The following is a 16,283-nucleotide window of genomic DNA, read 5'->3' as shown; positions in this document are numbered from 1 at the left end:
AAGAAAGATACGAAGTATGGGTTTGATATCAACGCCGTTACATGCTTCAACTGTGGTAATAAAGGGCACTTCAAACGTGAGTGCACTCTACCAACGAAACATGGCAATCACAAACCTTTCAGAAACCAGACGAGTACGACAAATGTGAATGCCCAACAAGAAAACCGTGAGAGGAGGATGGTGGCAGTTAATAACAATCAAGGCCAGTCTGGAACTTCAAATCACAATCGGGCTCTGGCTGTTCAAGCTGATGAGGGATGTGACTGGTCAGTTCAGTTTGGTGATGATGATCAGAGAAGTGGAACAGCTTGTTATGCAAAGATCATCGAGCATGTTCATAAAGAAGAGTCTTCTGGAAGTGATGACAGTTCTGGTTATTCTGGAAGTTCTGATGAAGAAGGCTCTGTTTCTGGGGATAATCACTCAGAGTCTGATGTGAAGGAGGAGGGAGGTGATGATATTCAAGATCTTCTGAATGAAGCTGATGAGCTTAAATGTCAGAAATCAATTCTGATTAGGAAGGCAGATACTGCATCAAAGGAAATGGAGAAGTTATTTTCTGAAGATGGACCTTTTTCTTTTCAAACTGCCTTTATGGCAAACGGTTCAGCCTCTTCTAGTCAGGTAAATTCTGAACCTCCTGTTCCTAGTGTTTGTAAATCATGTGCTGATATGAAGCTAGAATCAGAAAAGCTTCATAGTCATAACCAGAATTTGGTTATTGAACTGTCGAAATGCAAAGAGGCAAACATGGCTTTAACCCGGAATGAAAAAGAATTTAAATCTGTAATAGAAACATTAAAGAAAAATGTGTCCGAGGTTAACAAAGTAGTTTACCACAAGCAAGTAAGTATAAACGAATATATTAACATTGTGGAAGAAACTAAAAAGCAATTAGCCATTGCCCAATGCGAGCATGATGCGATCAAACAGAAATTGGATAGTTATTCTAACTCCCAATTTGTGCTTGATCACATCATCGATGTTCAACAACCAAAGGGAAATCAGAAAGGCATAGGGTATAAGAAATGTCCGCCCCCTTTGATGAACAACTATACCAAGATGCCTGATGAGGAGGAAATGCCTCGGTATGAACCCAGTGTGCCTCTTGATGTTGAGGAGTTTGCTACTGGCCTTGGATTCAAACCGGACAATTCTTCAAACACAGCCTCTAAAGAACAAGAAACTTCATCATCCATGAAGCAAAGTCCTCCAATTATCGAGGACTATGAGACATCGGATGATGAATCAGAAGTGGCTGTAAGTGATCAGGATAAATCACTTAGCAAGATGAGAGGAGTAGTTATTCCACGAGAGAATCACATCCTTTGTGATCCTGATACTCCTGATGTTCCATCTGTTAAGAAGCAAGTGATTGATTCTGTCAAAGTTGATGAGACATGTGTGTCTACTGTTAAAAGCAGTAATGTGTTGTATACACTGGTTGGAGATAATAAAATCTACTCAGATCAAGTTTTTCCAATTAAAAATGTAAATCAATCTTTGATTGATAAAGTCTTTGAAGACAACACAAACAAGTTTTTGGGAAAAACACTTCCGGGAATTGTTGTAACACAATGTGATCCAATTCCTAAGGCTGAGATTAGAAAACAATTTGGTAATCAAAAATCTCCAACCACTCAACAACCTACTGCTTCTAAGGGTAAACAACAACAACGAGCTCCAAAGCCAAAGGCTAAGGATGAATCAAAAGGAGCTCGTTACAAGAAGAAAGCAAAAGATGTTAAATTTGTAGCATCAAAAGGTACAGATAAAATTGAGACTTTTGAAAACAAATCAAACACTGATTTTGTACAACAAGTCAAGATTTTGAAACGTAACAGTGATAACAATTACACCCAACACACAAACGGGTGTGATGAAAGAGCAAGTACCTCAGGTTCTACAGGTTCAACATCTGCTAGTCGATCAAGTTCTCCTAAGTCTGTTGAAAGGAGAACTTGTTTCAAATGTGGAGAAATTGGGCACATCATCAGAAACTGCCCAAATGCTCCAAAGAAGAAATTTGTTGAGAAAGCTCCGCCTGAAACAGTTCACCCTCAACGTCGGTCAGTTTCACCTAAACATGATAAACGAACTGTAAAAGAACAAGAAACTAAACAACGACGCAAGAACATGAAAACTGTTGAAAAAGCTTTAAAATCTGAAGTTAAAACAGTTCAAAAGGAACCAAGTGTGTCACAACCGGTAAAACCAGAATCATCAAAAACTGGTAGGCAAAAACGAACTTGGTTACCTAAGTCGGGTGACAATTCAGGGGGAGCAATTGTTCTTAAAAACCATCAAGAGATTGATATCACGTTTCGTGATGCTCAGGGACGACCCAAGACCACTAAGGCTTGGGTCCCCATTCTCAACTGATGTTTTTACATGACATGTGCAAGATGTTCTAGGAGGAACTATTAATAGTCATTGGATTGTTGATAGTGGGGCATCCAGGCACATGACTGGCGACTTACGGCTCCTATACGACGTGAGAAATATTAGAGGAGGGTATGTTGCTTTTGCGGGAGATAAAGGCGGATTTATCACTGGAGAGGGAAGTATCTCCAACGGCATCGTGTGCTTTGATAAGATCAATTATGTGAAGCAAATTGATCACAATCTTCTCAGTGTGTCGCAAATCTGCGATAAGAAATTCACCGTGCATTTTGATGATGCCGGCTGCTATGTGCTGAAACCTGGATTCAAAATTCCACAAGAATGGATTCTCTTATCGGCTCCGAGAGTTAATGATCTTTATATTCTCGACATGAGCCAGGCGATTACAACATCTGCACAAGTCACTTGCTTTGTCTCAAAAGCCACGGAAAAGGAGTCTATATCTTGGCACAGAAGAATGGGACACATTCACTTGAGGAAGATGAACCATTTGGTGAAAAATAATCTAGTGAATGGTGTGCCTGTGAGAAGTTTTCACTTACAAGATATCCGTGTCTCGTGCCAAAAGGGGAAGCAAACAAAGAAGTCTCACCCTTTGAAGAAAATCAACACTGTCAGCATGCCTCTTGAACGTCTTCATATGGATCTTTTTGGACCTATGAAGCACAAGACAACGTTCGGTGATGCTTATTGTCTAGTTGTTACTGATGATTATTCTAGATTTTCTTGGGTATCATTCATGGCACACAAGAGTGCAACTCCTGGCATCCTCAAGGATCTTCTTACAATGTTGGAGAATCTCTATTCGTTGAAAGTGAAGAGGATCCGAAGCGACAATGGAACCGAATTCAAGAATCATGTTATGGATGAGTTTTGTACTTCTAAAGGCATTCTTCATGAGTACAGTTCTCGTTATACTCCACAACAAAATGGTGTCGCAGAGAGGAAGAATCGAACGATTATAGAAACTGCAAGAACAATGTTAGTAGAGTCGGAACTCCCTATTCAATTCTGGGGGGAGGCTGTATCGGCTGCATGCTACACGTTAAACAGAGTTCTTACAGTAAAGAGACATGGCAAGACTTGCTTCGAACTCCTTCAGAAAAGGAAACCGGATCTTTCTTACCGTGAACCGTTTGGTGCTCCATGTACTATGATTGAGCCGGATGGAAAGTTTGGTGCAAGAGCTATCGAGGGTTTCTTCCTTGGATATGCAACTCCAAATTTCCGTGTCTGGAATCTAGCTACCAAAAAGATTGAGCTTTGGAGTGAAGTTAGGGTTCAAAGGTACACGAGTCCTGTTAGGGCTCCGGGTGATCCGTGGATGTTCGATTATGATGGGCTATTTGACTCCTTCAATCTGCCAACCTTTGACGAAGAATCAGCAGCGGCTAGGATGTTGTTGGAAAGTGACAACGCTGCTGTCTCGCCTTTGGTTAGACCTATTGTTGTTGACCCTCAAGCTTCTTCGTCTGTCAACAATATGGTTCAAAATGAGGTTTATGAAGATGCTGCTGATTATAATGATTCTTCTGAAGATGATGAATATCATGATGCAGCTGAAGGATCTTCAGCTCCAGCTGCTCCTATTCAGGGTGCCTCTGGTGATACACCTCATACGCAGAATGTAGACACTGCTGAAGGGAATGCATCCACCTCTACCCACATTCCTGGTGTGGAGTTGGTTGTTGATCTTAATCTTACCAATTTGGGTATCAATGCACGTGTGCCAGAAAATCCTGAAATGAGGATTCATGATACCCACCCCCAGCAGAATATTATAGGAGATGTCCATCGCGGTGTACAGACGCGTAATCAGCTGAGAAACAACCGGAATGCTGGTTTGTATTCAGCTATAAGAGAATCTGGTCAACAAAATGACTGGTCCTTCGCGTGTTACGTGTCACAAGAAGAACCAAAATCGTGGAAAGAAGCATTGAAAGACAGTGCTTGGGTTGAATCCATGCAGGAAGAATTACAGCAATTTCAAAAGCTTGGTGTTTGGAAGCTTGTTGAAAGACCTGAGAACTACAAGAAGATTGGCACTCGATGGGTCTTCAAATGCAAGAAAGACGACCGTGGAGTGGTTATTCGGAACAAAGCTCGTTTAGTCGTTCAAGGTTTTCGTCAGATAGAAGGAATCGACTACAACGAAGTCTATGCACCTGTTGCACGTCTGGAAGCTATTCGGATCTTTCTGGCTTATGCCTCACTCAAAGGATTCAAGGTTTACCAGATGGACGTCAAAAGTGCATTTCTACATGGTGTGGTTGAAGAAGAGGTGTATGTCGAACAGCCTCCAGGTTTTGAAGATCCTGTCCATCCCGATCGGGTTTGGTTGCTCAACAAAGCTCTCTATGGTCTTCATCAAGCACCGCGAGCTTGGTATGCAACCTTATCTACCTATCTGCTGGAGAACGGTTTTCGAAGAGGTCTTATCGATTGTACTCTCTTCATCAAAGAACAAGATGGAGATCTTCTTCTGGTTCAGGTATACGTTGATGATATTATTTTTGGTTCTACTAATGATGCTTTGTGTAGGAATTTCGAGCGCATTATGCAGGATAAGTTCGAGATGAGTGCTATGGGGGAAATGACCTTTTTCTTGGGCCTTCAATTGCAACAAACGGAGTCTGGGATATTCATCCATCAGACTAAATATGTTGGCGACATCTTGAGCCGGTTCCAGATGTCCCATGCAACGCCCATTGGTACCCCATTGCCAACTAATCACGGAATTACTCCTGACTTGAAGGGTGAAGCTGTTAGTCCTTCATACTACCGCGCAATGATCAGATCCCTTATGTACCTCACAGCATCAAGGCCAGATATAATGTACCCAACGTGCCTGCTTGCCAGATATCAAGTTAACCCGAAGGCCTCACATCTTGCAGCTGTCAAAAGGATTTTTCGTTATTTGAAGGCTTACCCCGACACCGGTCTGTGGTATCCTAGGGATAATAACTTTGACTTGGTCGCATTCAGTGATTCTGATTTTGGCGGATGTAAAATCGACGGCAAATCCACAACGGCTGGATGTCAGTTTTTAGGAAATCGCCTAGTCACATGGCAGTGCAAGAAGCAGACATGCGTCGCTACATCAAGATGCGAAGCTGAATACATTGCTGCCTCAAGTTGTTGCTCCCAAGTTCTTTGGATCCAACAACAATTGCGGGACTATGGTTTTGAATTCCTAAGTACTCCTATATACGTTGATAATTCTGCTGCTTTAGATATCACTAAAAATCCTGTGCAGCATTCAAAGACCAAACACATCGAAATCAAATATCACTTCATACGTGATTGCTTTGAGAAAAGGCTATTCGATGTTGTTAAGGTCCACACCGATGACCAACGTGCCGACTTATTTACCAAAGCTTTTGACAAATCTAGATTTGACTTCTTATTATTGGTAAACGGCATTAAGGTCAAGCAAGAGTAAACCAACATCGGAAAATCATTTTTGTAAATACCTTTGTGTTTTAAATTTATCTTAGTTTATTGATTTTAGGGGGAGTAAATCCAAAAATCGGAAAATCCAAAAACATCGAAAAATTCAAAAACACAAAAACAATAGAAAAGCAAAAATGAGTTTCCTGGCGAGCAAAAGAGAAAATGATAGTACATCAGTGGTCTATCCCAACCTCTTTAAACCTTAAATGAAAAACGATAAGCAGCTCTATATAAGATGTATCGGTAGGCTCACAATCATTTTAAAGTGTGCAGGGTGATATAAATCTTAATCGACTGAAGACCAGGAGGGAACCATTCATTGGCATATGGTCTTAGTACCGAAATTTCGTTTGATAGATTGCCGAGGTTCTGAGATATTTGGTCTTTATGCTGCTTATCATCTGGGTATCATGGTTGTATCTTTTACCGAAAAATAACGGGGACGCAAGTCTAGATCTTCCATGATACTATACATACGTGTACATATTACATACTGCATTCGACCTCAATAAGTGATAAACAATCACATGTCCAAATCAAATAAGTGATAAAATATCACATTTATCCTGGTGTCAAGTTCGTCTCTCTGCTGTACGGAAGTACTGACCTGTTCACGGACTTGCACCTGTGCCCTCATGCATATGAATATCAAGTTCCTCATCAATAAGTGATTATATCACATAGGGCTTGTTTTCAAATCAAAATAAGTGAGTATCTCACAGCTTATACGGTCAAACAGATGATAATCGGTATACTCACCGGTAAGATGAACTCTCGTGCATACCTTGATACGGGAATGTGTCGTGATGTGGATGAACACCGGTCGGTAAGTATAAATCATACCTTAACGTATCCCCTCGCCATGATTACATCTGATAAGTTGAGCTTAAGTGGACAACAATACCGATAATTGTTATAGGATGCTTATCTTAATGTTAACTAACTGAACAACAAGAGTGTTTTGGCATGACCGTACACTGATATGATTCTCTTACCCTCGAAAGTCGCAAAAAGAATGTCTGTATATATTTATTTACTGCTTAACTTTTATTGTTTTCTTTTAAACAGTTTCGTCGTTTGGTGCATATCAGCACGACATTAGCGGTGATGTCGTTTGATAACACTCAAAGGATTTTAAATTGTTGCCTTTTAATCTATTCAAAAATACCAAAAAGATTTTAGGCGTGTTTTAATATAAACTTTGTAAAAGCCAAAAAGATTTTATTTCTACTTTATTTTCGATCGTACGATGTTGGAGCTCGAGTCTTCGTTACCTGAAACCTGAACGAAAACCGAATTGACTAAATCTTCATAAACGGTCGAAATTTGCAAATTTTGAAAGTTAAAACTAAAATTGACAAATTTATTAAACTTTCAAACTGTCGGACGGTGTTTGATTGTGACATGGTCATTCGTGTGTCATTTGGTTATACTAACTATTCCAAGCAGTTGTTCTCATTACGCGTTTAGATTTCTTGCATGTGCAGATTCTAAAGGCTAGGAGAACATGGTCGATGACAAGCTTTGGAATGAAGACACGACGTGAAGGCGCTCAAAAGATGAAGATGATCGAGTTGCCGCTGACCATCATCAACACCACAAGGATCTCACTTCATAAAGATAAAGTCCTTTCACGAGCATAACTCAAGGGGGAGCTTATCTTAAGGGGGAGTTTGTCAACACACTTCCTACACGATACGGGTAGTTTGTTGATACACTCTCTGCTTTCAAGACGTGAAGACTTTGAAGATCCTCCGACATTGAAGACTTGAAAGGACATCAGAGTTTTGAGAACTCGAAGACCAAAGACCATCGAAGTTCGAGACAAAGCTACAGCCAAGGGGGAGTTTGTTGGTGCACTTGTGTCTGTACTTTGTCTGTATTCGGTCTATATGTAAACGATGTCCTAGTTAGTCTGTAAGTTGACCAAGTCAACCATCCTCCGGATTGACTTGGTTAAACAGTTAGTTATTGGTTGTCATTTGTCTGGCTCGAAGGATGTACATCGAAGGATAGTACTGATCCTTCGATGAACTCGAAAGATGAACCTTCGAATGGATGATCGATAGATCATCCTTCGAGGTGAATCCTGATCCTTCGAAAGCTTTGTAGTCGATAGATGATCCTTCGACCATCTATCGAATCCTTCGGACATGTCAACCTGGGCTGGGTATATATATATCCATGCAGTGTATGTGAGAAGGCAGATGCACACAGACAGAAAGATAGAGTTCTTTGAGAGCATTCTGTCCGAAACACACACACACATAGTGAGAGTTTGCAAGTTAGATTTGTAAACATTGTGCTTGTAACCGAAACCCTCATACGTATTAATACAGTGGTGTTAATCGGTGAACTCTTGTGTGTTTGTTTCTCTACTTGCTTTATCCCGGTTTGCTTACTAGCTTGGATTCCGCACTCGCTAGTAGGTTTGTATAACAAGGTTTAGGTTCGTCATCCTTCGGAAAGGGACCTACAGTTCCAATCTTTAAGAACTGCATCAAGTCTTGATCTTGTCATAAGGACTCTATTTCATACAAGCATACTACATTGATAGAGATTTCTGGTGAACTGTCTTCTGTAAACCGTCTTTGTGGAATCGACCAAGTAATGCACTTTAATCTTCAGCATCAACACTCAGGAAAGTCAGCTAGACCAAGTGTATCCCTTGCAAGCTCAACCAAACGGCACGCTTAGTTGAACTACATCCAGATCTCATTGTCTCGCCTTTGTGAAGTTGACCACGTAATGCACTACGGATCTTCAGCATCAGTACTCAGGAAGTCAACTTGACCAAGTACGTCGTTTGCAAACTCAACGAATTGAGTTACCCCCAGATCCATGTAAAATCCCAAAGAAACATCAAACCTAAAACCGAATCCTGCAGGTCTTCAGTCTTGAACTATCAGCTTTCATAAAGATTCCCCCAGGTCTTCAGTAAACAGCGCCTTGAAACAACTGTGGACTTTAGATACACCTGTATGTTTCCGTGCAAAACTCTTCACGCTGGCTGGAGAATTAATTAAAATCCTCAAATATGTGTCTGTGCAAAACATACCACGCAGAACCGTTTGTATCACCAGAATATCACAAACTCTACCACATGTGATTGCGTTTAGAAATTTACCGAAGAAATTCAACATTTGAAAAATTTTTATCCCCCCATTTTTTTGGTAAAATCTTTAAACCATAACAGATTCTCTCCACTTCAAAGAAACTGTCATCAATTTCATAGAACAAATTCTCTCCACTGAGTAGAATTTATCTTCAAATGTTCACCAATTCCCTCCACAGAGCGGAACTGTCGTCAATCTTCACTGAACAGATTATCTCCACTGAGCAGAATCTTTTAAACATTCTCGGTTTTTCTAAAAATCACGAAAGCAATTTTCTTCTTTGCATATTCTAGTTGATAATGAAAGTCCCCTAGCCCCGTAGGATCCGACTTGTATCCCCCCAAAGTTCTGTTAACACCTAATTTGAAAACTTCCATCATAGGCATAACTCTTCGACTTTGTGAACTCGTTAGGACCTGTCTTGGCTCTCTAGGTTCCTCCAATCGTTACCAAATGCGAGAATATGACAATAAACAAAATTCTTTCGAGCATGTACGAACACCGATAATCAATCATAAACATTGACGTGCGGAAGTGAACATACCGTTTTGTTTTTGGCCCATAGTAGTCAAGTCACCAAGTTTGACGTTTGCATCGGTAACTGTGACTACCCCACATTTTTCAAAATATCATCATCTTTTGTTTTCATCATGCTGCATCATCCCGCGCGCTCCCAAACCCGTACGAATTTCGACATTGAAGCTCGATTCAAATATCCTTTGCGAAAACCCGACCTCAAATAAATTTCCGATATAATCACATCACAATCCAATAAACCATCTGCTTGAATTTAATCATTTGGATTGTGGGCCCCAAAAAAAAATATTCCAAATAGTTATACGTGAATAGCAATGGCTCTAAATAAAATTTTGACTACCATCAATTAGAGCCCAATTAGCCGAACTATCTACCATCAATTAATATTGCAAACCTCCTTTCCATGGTGTGTATGGCCCAAACAAAATATCCATATGAATTATCACATATCACTTGTGGTATACGTCCCACAATCTTTTTAATTCAAAGCACCAGCCCATGTGACTAAATATCCATATGAATTAGCCCATACTTGATGTTTTGTTTTGTTTTTTTTTTTCGATATCCAGTAACAACCAAACATCAACAGACATCCACTCTCACTTCTAAACTTTCCTGCGATACCCAGCAACCAACTATCAGGTCCAAATGAGAAGTGAAGCCCAAATACACTTGAAGAAGCAACTGGGCCCAGAAGTGAAGCCCAAATACAAGATAGACCTAGCTGAACTTTAACATTTCATCCGACAACTCTTCACTTTCTGCGATTCCCACCTTCAGCTTCTTTTCTTCGATATATAGACCATCCAATCAATCAAACAAACCAGCTCTTCTTCTCCTTCGATACACCCCTCTTCACCTCTTCGATATCTAAAGCCCCAAATAAAAATCCCAATCAGCCGTTAATATCATTCAAAAACCATTATTCAACAACCAAATCGCAGACATCATCCAGGTATCTTCCTCTTCACACTTCGATACACATCAAGGAAGGCTGTAATCCTCTGCACCCTCAACCGACGAAACAGCAACGCCGACGATACAGGTTGTGCGACGAAACTGAGTTTTTGTTGTTTGACGAAACTGAACATCTTCCTGGTCGACGAAAGTGGAGGTGGTGATTCGTCATTGGATCAGTTTCGTCGGGAGTGGGTATGAAGAAACCCTAGTTTCTTTAAGCAGCCGCCAAGAACATCAAGAACAGAGTGTACTGTTACTTCCCAGATTTGTACAAAAACATTTTGTATATGATTTTTGATGATGATACCTTGAATATTTAGGTGAAAAACATAAAACCCAACACTCGTTTCAGCACAGATCTGAATATTCGGGTCCATATCTGAGTTTTTCTCATTTTCACCCAACTTTTCTTCTTGAACAAAAATCACTAAAATCACAGATCTAGAGCACATGTGACTTAGTAAACGGTTAGATTTACTAAATCGGGCACCATGGCTCTGATACCAATTGTAGGACCGTGTTTCGGGACCGAAACCGTGATTAGTGTGAGATCGGTTCAAGACGGGAGAGATTAGAGATGTATAAACAAACTTCTTTGTATTAATCGGTAATAGAACATTACAAATCGGCCCGGTTACAAGACAACCGAACTAATACCAAAGGAGTATACATCCGGGGAGAGACCAAGTGGTGATCTCTCCCTGGTGAGGTCTCAAACCTCCTAAAATCTCCAAGTGTTTGAAATGGCAAGGGTTTTCTATTTATAGTCACACCCCTTGTCTTGCAAACACACACGGTCAACCGAATAACCCTCTCGTTTGACCACTTCAAACGAGCGGGTCTATACACGTTCGATAGACCGTTTCACTAACTATTACAAATTCAGCGTAAAATAAAACTAATCTATTCCACAAGCATCGGACACAAAATCTGCATCAACATATACGTTTGGATGTATCATTCTCAAGTTTTATCAATTCATTTTATGAACAAAAGAGATCTGCAGAAACCTAATCACAATCGTATACTGCAAGGTATTCCAACAAGCACAATGATGATGAAGAAACGGAGTCACTGCAAATAGCCTATTCAAACCTTGGTGATGACAGGGTGCGGCTTGTAAGTGTTTTATTTTCTTTCATGTTGTTGATAAATAGTTGGATAGAAATTATTCATATGGTTTCCGTTATTTACAGATTGATTTTTGTAAAAAGCGCTGGTAAGTTTCACGGTAAAATATATATCTCAATCAGTAGTAGTAATACGGTAAAAACTTCTTTAACTTTGATTTGTTTTATGTTGGTGGCATTTATCATACTCCCTTATAAATCATTCGTCAAAACAAATCTCTCAATTTAATACACCCCCCCCACACACACACCCACATACACACACACATCCTCTTTTTCCCCTTTTCGGACCGTTGCCTAATTAACCTAGAGTTTCAATGGCACATCCTTTGTATGAAGTCGAAGAGGAGATACTTAAAAGATTGGATGTGAAAGATCTCCTCCGATGCAAGAGTGTGTGCAAATCATGGTCATCTTTGATATCGAATCAACGTTTCATTAAAATCCATCTCGAACATCATTATGCTAATGATTGTGACAATGAAAGAATCGGACACCGGAGAATTACTATGTCTAAAGAAGCCGATTACATTTCAAATCAACACTTTGAGTTTGACCACGGCTTCTTTGAACTCAATGACAGCCATCTACTCGGTTCTTGCAATGGTCTTGTATGTGTCTCCCCTTCCCCTAGTAAAATTTTAGTAATTAATCCTTCAACTAGAGAGGTGAAGAAAGTAAGAAAGCCCCGAATTCCTGAAACCGATTTTTTGTGTTGGGGCTTTGGTTATGACTCATTGACGAATGATTATAAACTTGTCTTAGGGTACAAGAAAGATGAGAATCATACATGTTTTCAAGTATTTAGTTTGAGATCCAACATGTGGAAGGTTATCGGGGAGATAAATTATGGATTTACTAGTAGAGTCGGTATCTTATGCAAAGGGGCCCTTCATTGGTTGGCATACGCATTTGATATTTCATCAAATGTAATTGTTTCATTTCATTTCTTGGAGGAGAAGTTTCTAGAATTCCCTATGCCACATGATGTGAGATACCGCGAGCTAGTTACTTGGAAGCCTTTTTTGATGCGATTGGGGAATATGAATGAATGCTTATGTTTATTCCCAGATGTATTTCTCCATGATGTTTGGGTAATGAATAAGGAACAGTCTTGGAAGTGTTTGGGGAGGAACGTGCGATCAAGGATGATGCTGTGCACAACATAAAACTATTGAAGAATTACGTTCCACATAAGAGGCCCTTGTGTCATGAAATATGGTCTCGTAATTATTGTAATTATTGGTTGCGCAATAGTCAGGTGTTTCTCGGAACACCAATATACGTGGAAAGTCTTGTGTCTCCTCATTTTCACAACAAATTGCAGAGAAAAAGAATGGCCACGAAGATCATCAAGAGTCCAAAGGTGAGGTTTTAATTGTGATTACTATTTTTATGACTAATGTTCATATCATAATTAAATTTTGAATGAATTGACCTTGAGAATGCATCATACATAATCACACAAGTGTGGAGTGCACACTCGTATAAGCTAAGTACTACAAAACCCAATGGATGGCAGGATCACGGGCGATGCGCTTCCTTGCGAGGCACGCCCCTTTTGAGATTGCATCACTTGAGGTTTTCAGGCATTTTTTTTGCCTTGAGTATCTAGTGCCTTAGGTTTGCTTCTTTAAACCAAGTATATCACAAAAGCAACTTCCAAAACTAGGGGTGTAAACGAGCCGGGCCGAGCCCGACTAGGCTCGAGCTCTGCTCATCATGTTTTTATGAAACTCAAGCTCAAGCTTAAGCTCGAGCTCGAGTCTACTTCTTTGAGCCCGAGCTCGGCTCGAGAGTAAAACCGAAAGCTCAAACTAGGCTCGACTCGCTCGAGCTATTTTGAGAACAATCTTGAACGAGCTAAAATCTTGGCTCGACCTTTGCTTCAATATCACTTAAACAAGCCAAAGCTCACTTGAGCTCGGCTCACCAATGTTATTAGTTTAAGTCATATGGGTCTAAGTTGAAACGGACTTGGGTTTTTTAGGATTGTGTTATAATCATCATTATCATTATAATATATATAAAAAGCTAAACGAGCTTTGTATTTTAGGCTCGAGCCCAAGCTCGATAACTAACTAAAGAGTTGTAGTTCAGGCTCGGGTGTTAGAACAAAGTTAAACTTAATTATGTTTATGTATTATTTTATATGATATGTACTGAATTAATGTAGATAGCTTATGTAACTATGATATGTACTCGAATTATGTTGATAAGCGGGTGAATTTTAAAACAACTGCCGGAGCAGTTTCCCGCCAAATCAACCGCCAAAACTGAAGTATATATATTTGTTTACCGGAAACATGTTCTGGTATCAAGACATTTCTTTCAAACGAAATTGTCCACTCAACCGTTCACATTCTGCATATTTTGTTCATTCAACAATTTTCTGCATATTCCCGTATTCAAACCATGTCTGTTAATTCGAATATACCAAAACATTCCGCTGCAAATGATCCGGTTAACCAACATAGTGGTATCAGCGCCACTACAGGGAAGTGTGCAGAAATCAAACCGAGTTCAACCACCATGCCTTGTCAACACTTCGTTGATGAGAAGAACGAGAAAGATAGAAGGATCCCTCGTGTGAGACTATGCTACTACTGCCATCAACCGGGCCACCAAATCTACATGTGCAAGGCCAAAGAAAACGACGAAGCGACGCAACTGATCAAGCAGGCAATCAACGCCAGAATCAGAAGACAAGACAGGAAGATGATGTTCACTGCCAGAACGAAATGATTGTCACCGGGACTGAGGGTGGACAATGGGGAGACATCTGGTACGTAAATCCAACGTTCAATCATCATTTTGCGGGTAATCTTAATGTTTTCAAACGGGTAAAACACATGATGGGTGTTGAAACAAGATCAGGAATGAACAATTTCATGTTGATACGAGGGGTGGGGTCTGTTGAAATGAAATCGGGGAACCATACACTGCGAATACAAAGCGTGTTCTATTCACCGGAACTTGAGCGGAATGTTCTGAGCCTTGATCAATTAACGCTTCAAGGTTTTACGGTCAGGAGATCCGGTGACACGTGTAAGATTTTCCCAATGTTTTCATCTCTGGTAGTGAACACGGTAAATGAAGTGAGTGGATTAACTAAAGAGGAAGGATTGGGATTAAGCGAAAAACAGAGACTGATGGATTTGTGTTCGGTGAATGACGAATTTAAAGAAAACTATTTGAATTCATACTTTGAAACAAAAATGTTTCGAATGATAATGAAAATGATTGGAGTCGAATGATCATAAGGGCATTAGAATTTCATGACTTTGCGGAATGCAAAGCATTATTAGATATGATTGATGACCGAGATTTCGTGTTCAAGTATAGGTATGATCTTGAAAAGAAATTCGAAGAAATGGTGGGTTGGTTCTTAAACGAGAAGATGGGAATATCTTCAAGACCCATTCCCCAATTGCTGACTGATGATAGGAAGATAGATCTGCTTGGCTTGTATGTAATGGTGGAAAGAGACGGAGGCTACCAAAGTGTCACAGTCGACAACTTATGGCCGGCAATAGCAAAAGATTTAGGCTTCGAATATCAAGACGGAGACTTTATAAGAATCATTTATGCCATGTATTTGGATGTCTTGATATACTATTACAGGTTTAAATCCATCCAAGAAAAGGTGTATGATAAAGAGATGATAAATGAAGGTGAAAGCTCAATAGCCGACGATGAACAAGGAAGAAGAAAGAGTGCATACTCGGTACTGGAGGATGCTGCAACAGAGCATTATGCTCTTTATGCCGGAAACAGTTGGGAAGGATCATGAACCTGCACAAGAAACGCCACCGGTTCAATTTCAATGAAGCCCGTAAAGCTGTGGATGAAGCCAATTACAGCGTCATTATGAATGCGACAAAACATAATCTAGTTTAAGGGGGATTATGTTAGAACAAAGTTAAACTTAATTATGTTTATGTATTATTTTATATGATATGTACTCGAATTAATGTAGATAGCTTATGTAACTATGATATGTACTCGAATTATGTTGATAAGCGGGTGAATTTTAAAACAACTGCCGGAGCAGTTTCCCGCCAAATCAACCGCCAAAACTGAAGTATATATATTTGTTTACCGGCAAATGTTCCGGTATCAAGACATTTCTTTCAAACGAAATTGTCCACTCAACCGTTCACATTCTGCATATTTTGTTGATTCAACAATTTTCTGCACATTCCCATATTCAAACCATGTCTGTTAATTCGAATATACCAAAACATTCCGCTGCAAATGATCCGGTTAACCAACATCGGGCTCGTTAAGTCTCCGCTCGTTTACACCCCTATCCAAAACAACTGATTTTATGATCTTGAAAGAGTTAAACCCTTGTGGTTTACGTAGGGTGTTACGTCTTCAACTATATATTTTATCTTCCATCTGTATGATACGTGCCTACTTGGGAATATGGTTGGAAGTGACAACCAAGTCGGTCTGCGTGTTCGTTACATTCATTTAGTGTCTGCATGTTTAATTCATTTAAGTTACATTTTTTTTAATTATTTACATGGTTGTTACATGTAGTGGTCTAGAGTGCATGATCTAAGTAATGTATTGTTATATATCTTTGAGTATTTATAACGTCATTATATGTTTTAGAAAAGATATACAGAAAAATTGTCTCCATATATCTCTCTAAAATTCTTCCTAGTCTCCCTAT

At 39.8% G+C, this 16,283-nt stretch overlaps 1 protein-coding gene and 1 long non-coding RNA gene across 2 annotated transcripts; both read left to right on the top strand.

Moving 5' to 3' along the window:
• Nucleotides 1-10,270: 10,270 nt before the first annotated feature.
• On the top strand, nt 10,271-11,658 carry LOC118480534. The gene is made up of 2 exons (XR_004863142.1): nt 10,271-10,716; nt 11,504-11,658. It is a non-coding gene; the product is annotated as an uncharacterized LOC118480534 (long non-coding RNA).
• Nucleotides 11,659-11,916: 258 nt separating this feature from the next.
• Nucleotides 11,917-13,879, top strand: LOC110888489 (F-box/kelch-repeat protein At3g06240). The gene is made up of 3 exons (XM_022136014.1): nt 11,917-12,693; nt 12,857-12,965; nt 13,776-13,879. The coding sequence occupies exons 1-3, from the start codon at nt 11,917-11,919 to the stop codon at nt 13,877-13,879; spliced, it is 990 nt and encodes a 329-aa protein (XP_021991706.1).
• The last annotated feature ends 2,404 nt before the right edge of the window (nt 13,880-16,283 follow it).

The sequence above is a fragment of the Helianthus annuus genome, chromosome 7 (assembly GCF_002127325.2).
Source record: "Helianthus annuus cultivar XRQ/B chromosome 7, HanXRQr2.0-SUNRISE, whole genome shotgun sequence".
Taxonomy (NCBI): Eukaryota; Viridiplantae; Streptophyta; class Magnoliopsida; order Asterales; family Asteraceae; genus Helianthus; species Helianthus annuus.
The sequence above is the reverse complement of the archived record's forward strand: the minus strand, read 5'-3'. Positions and strand labels throughout refer to the sequence as shown.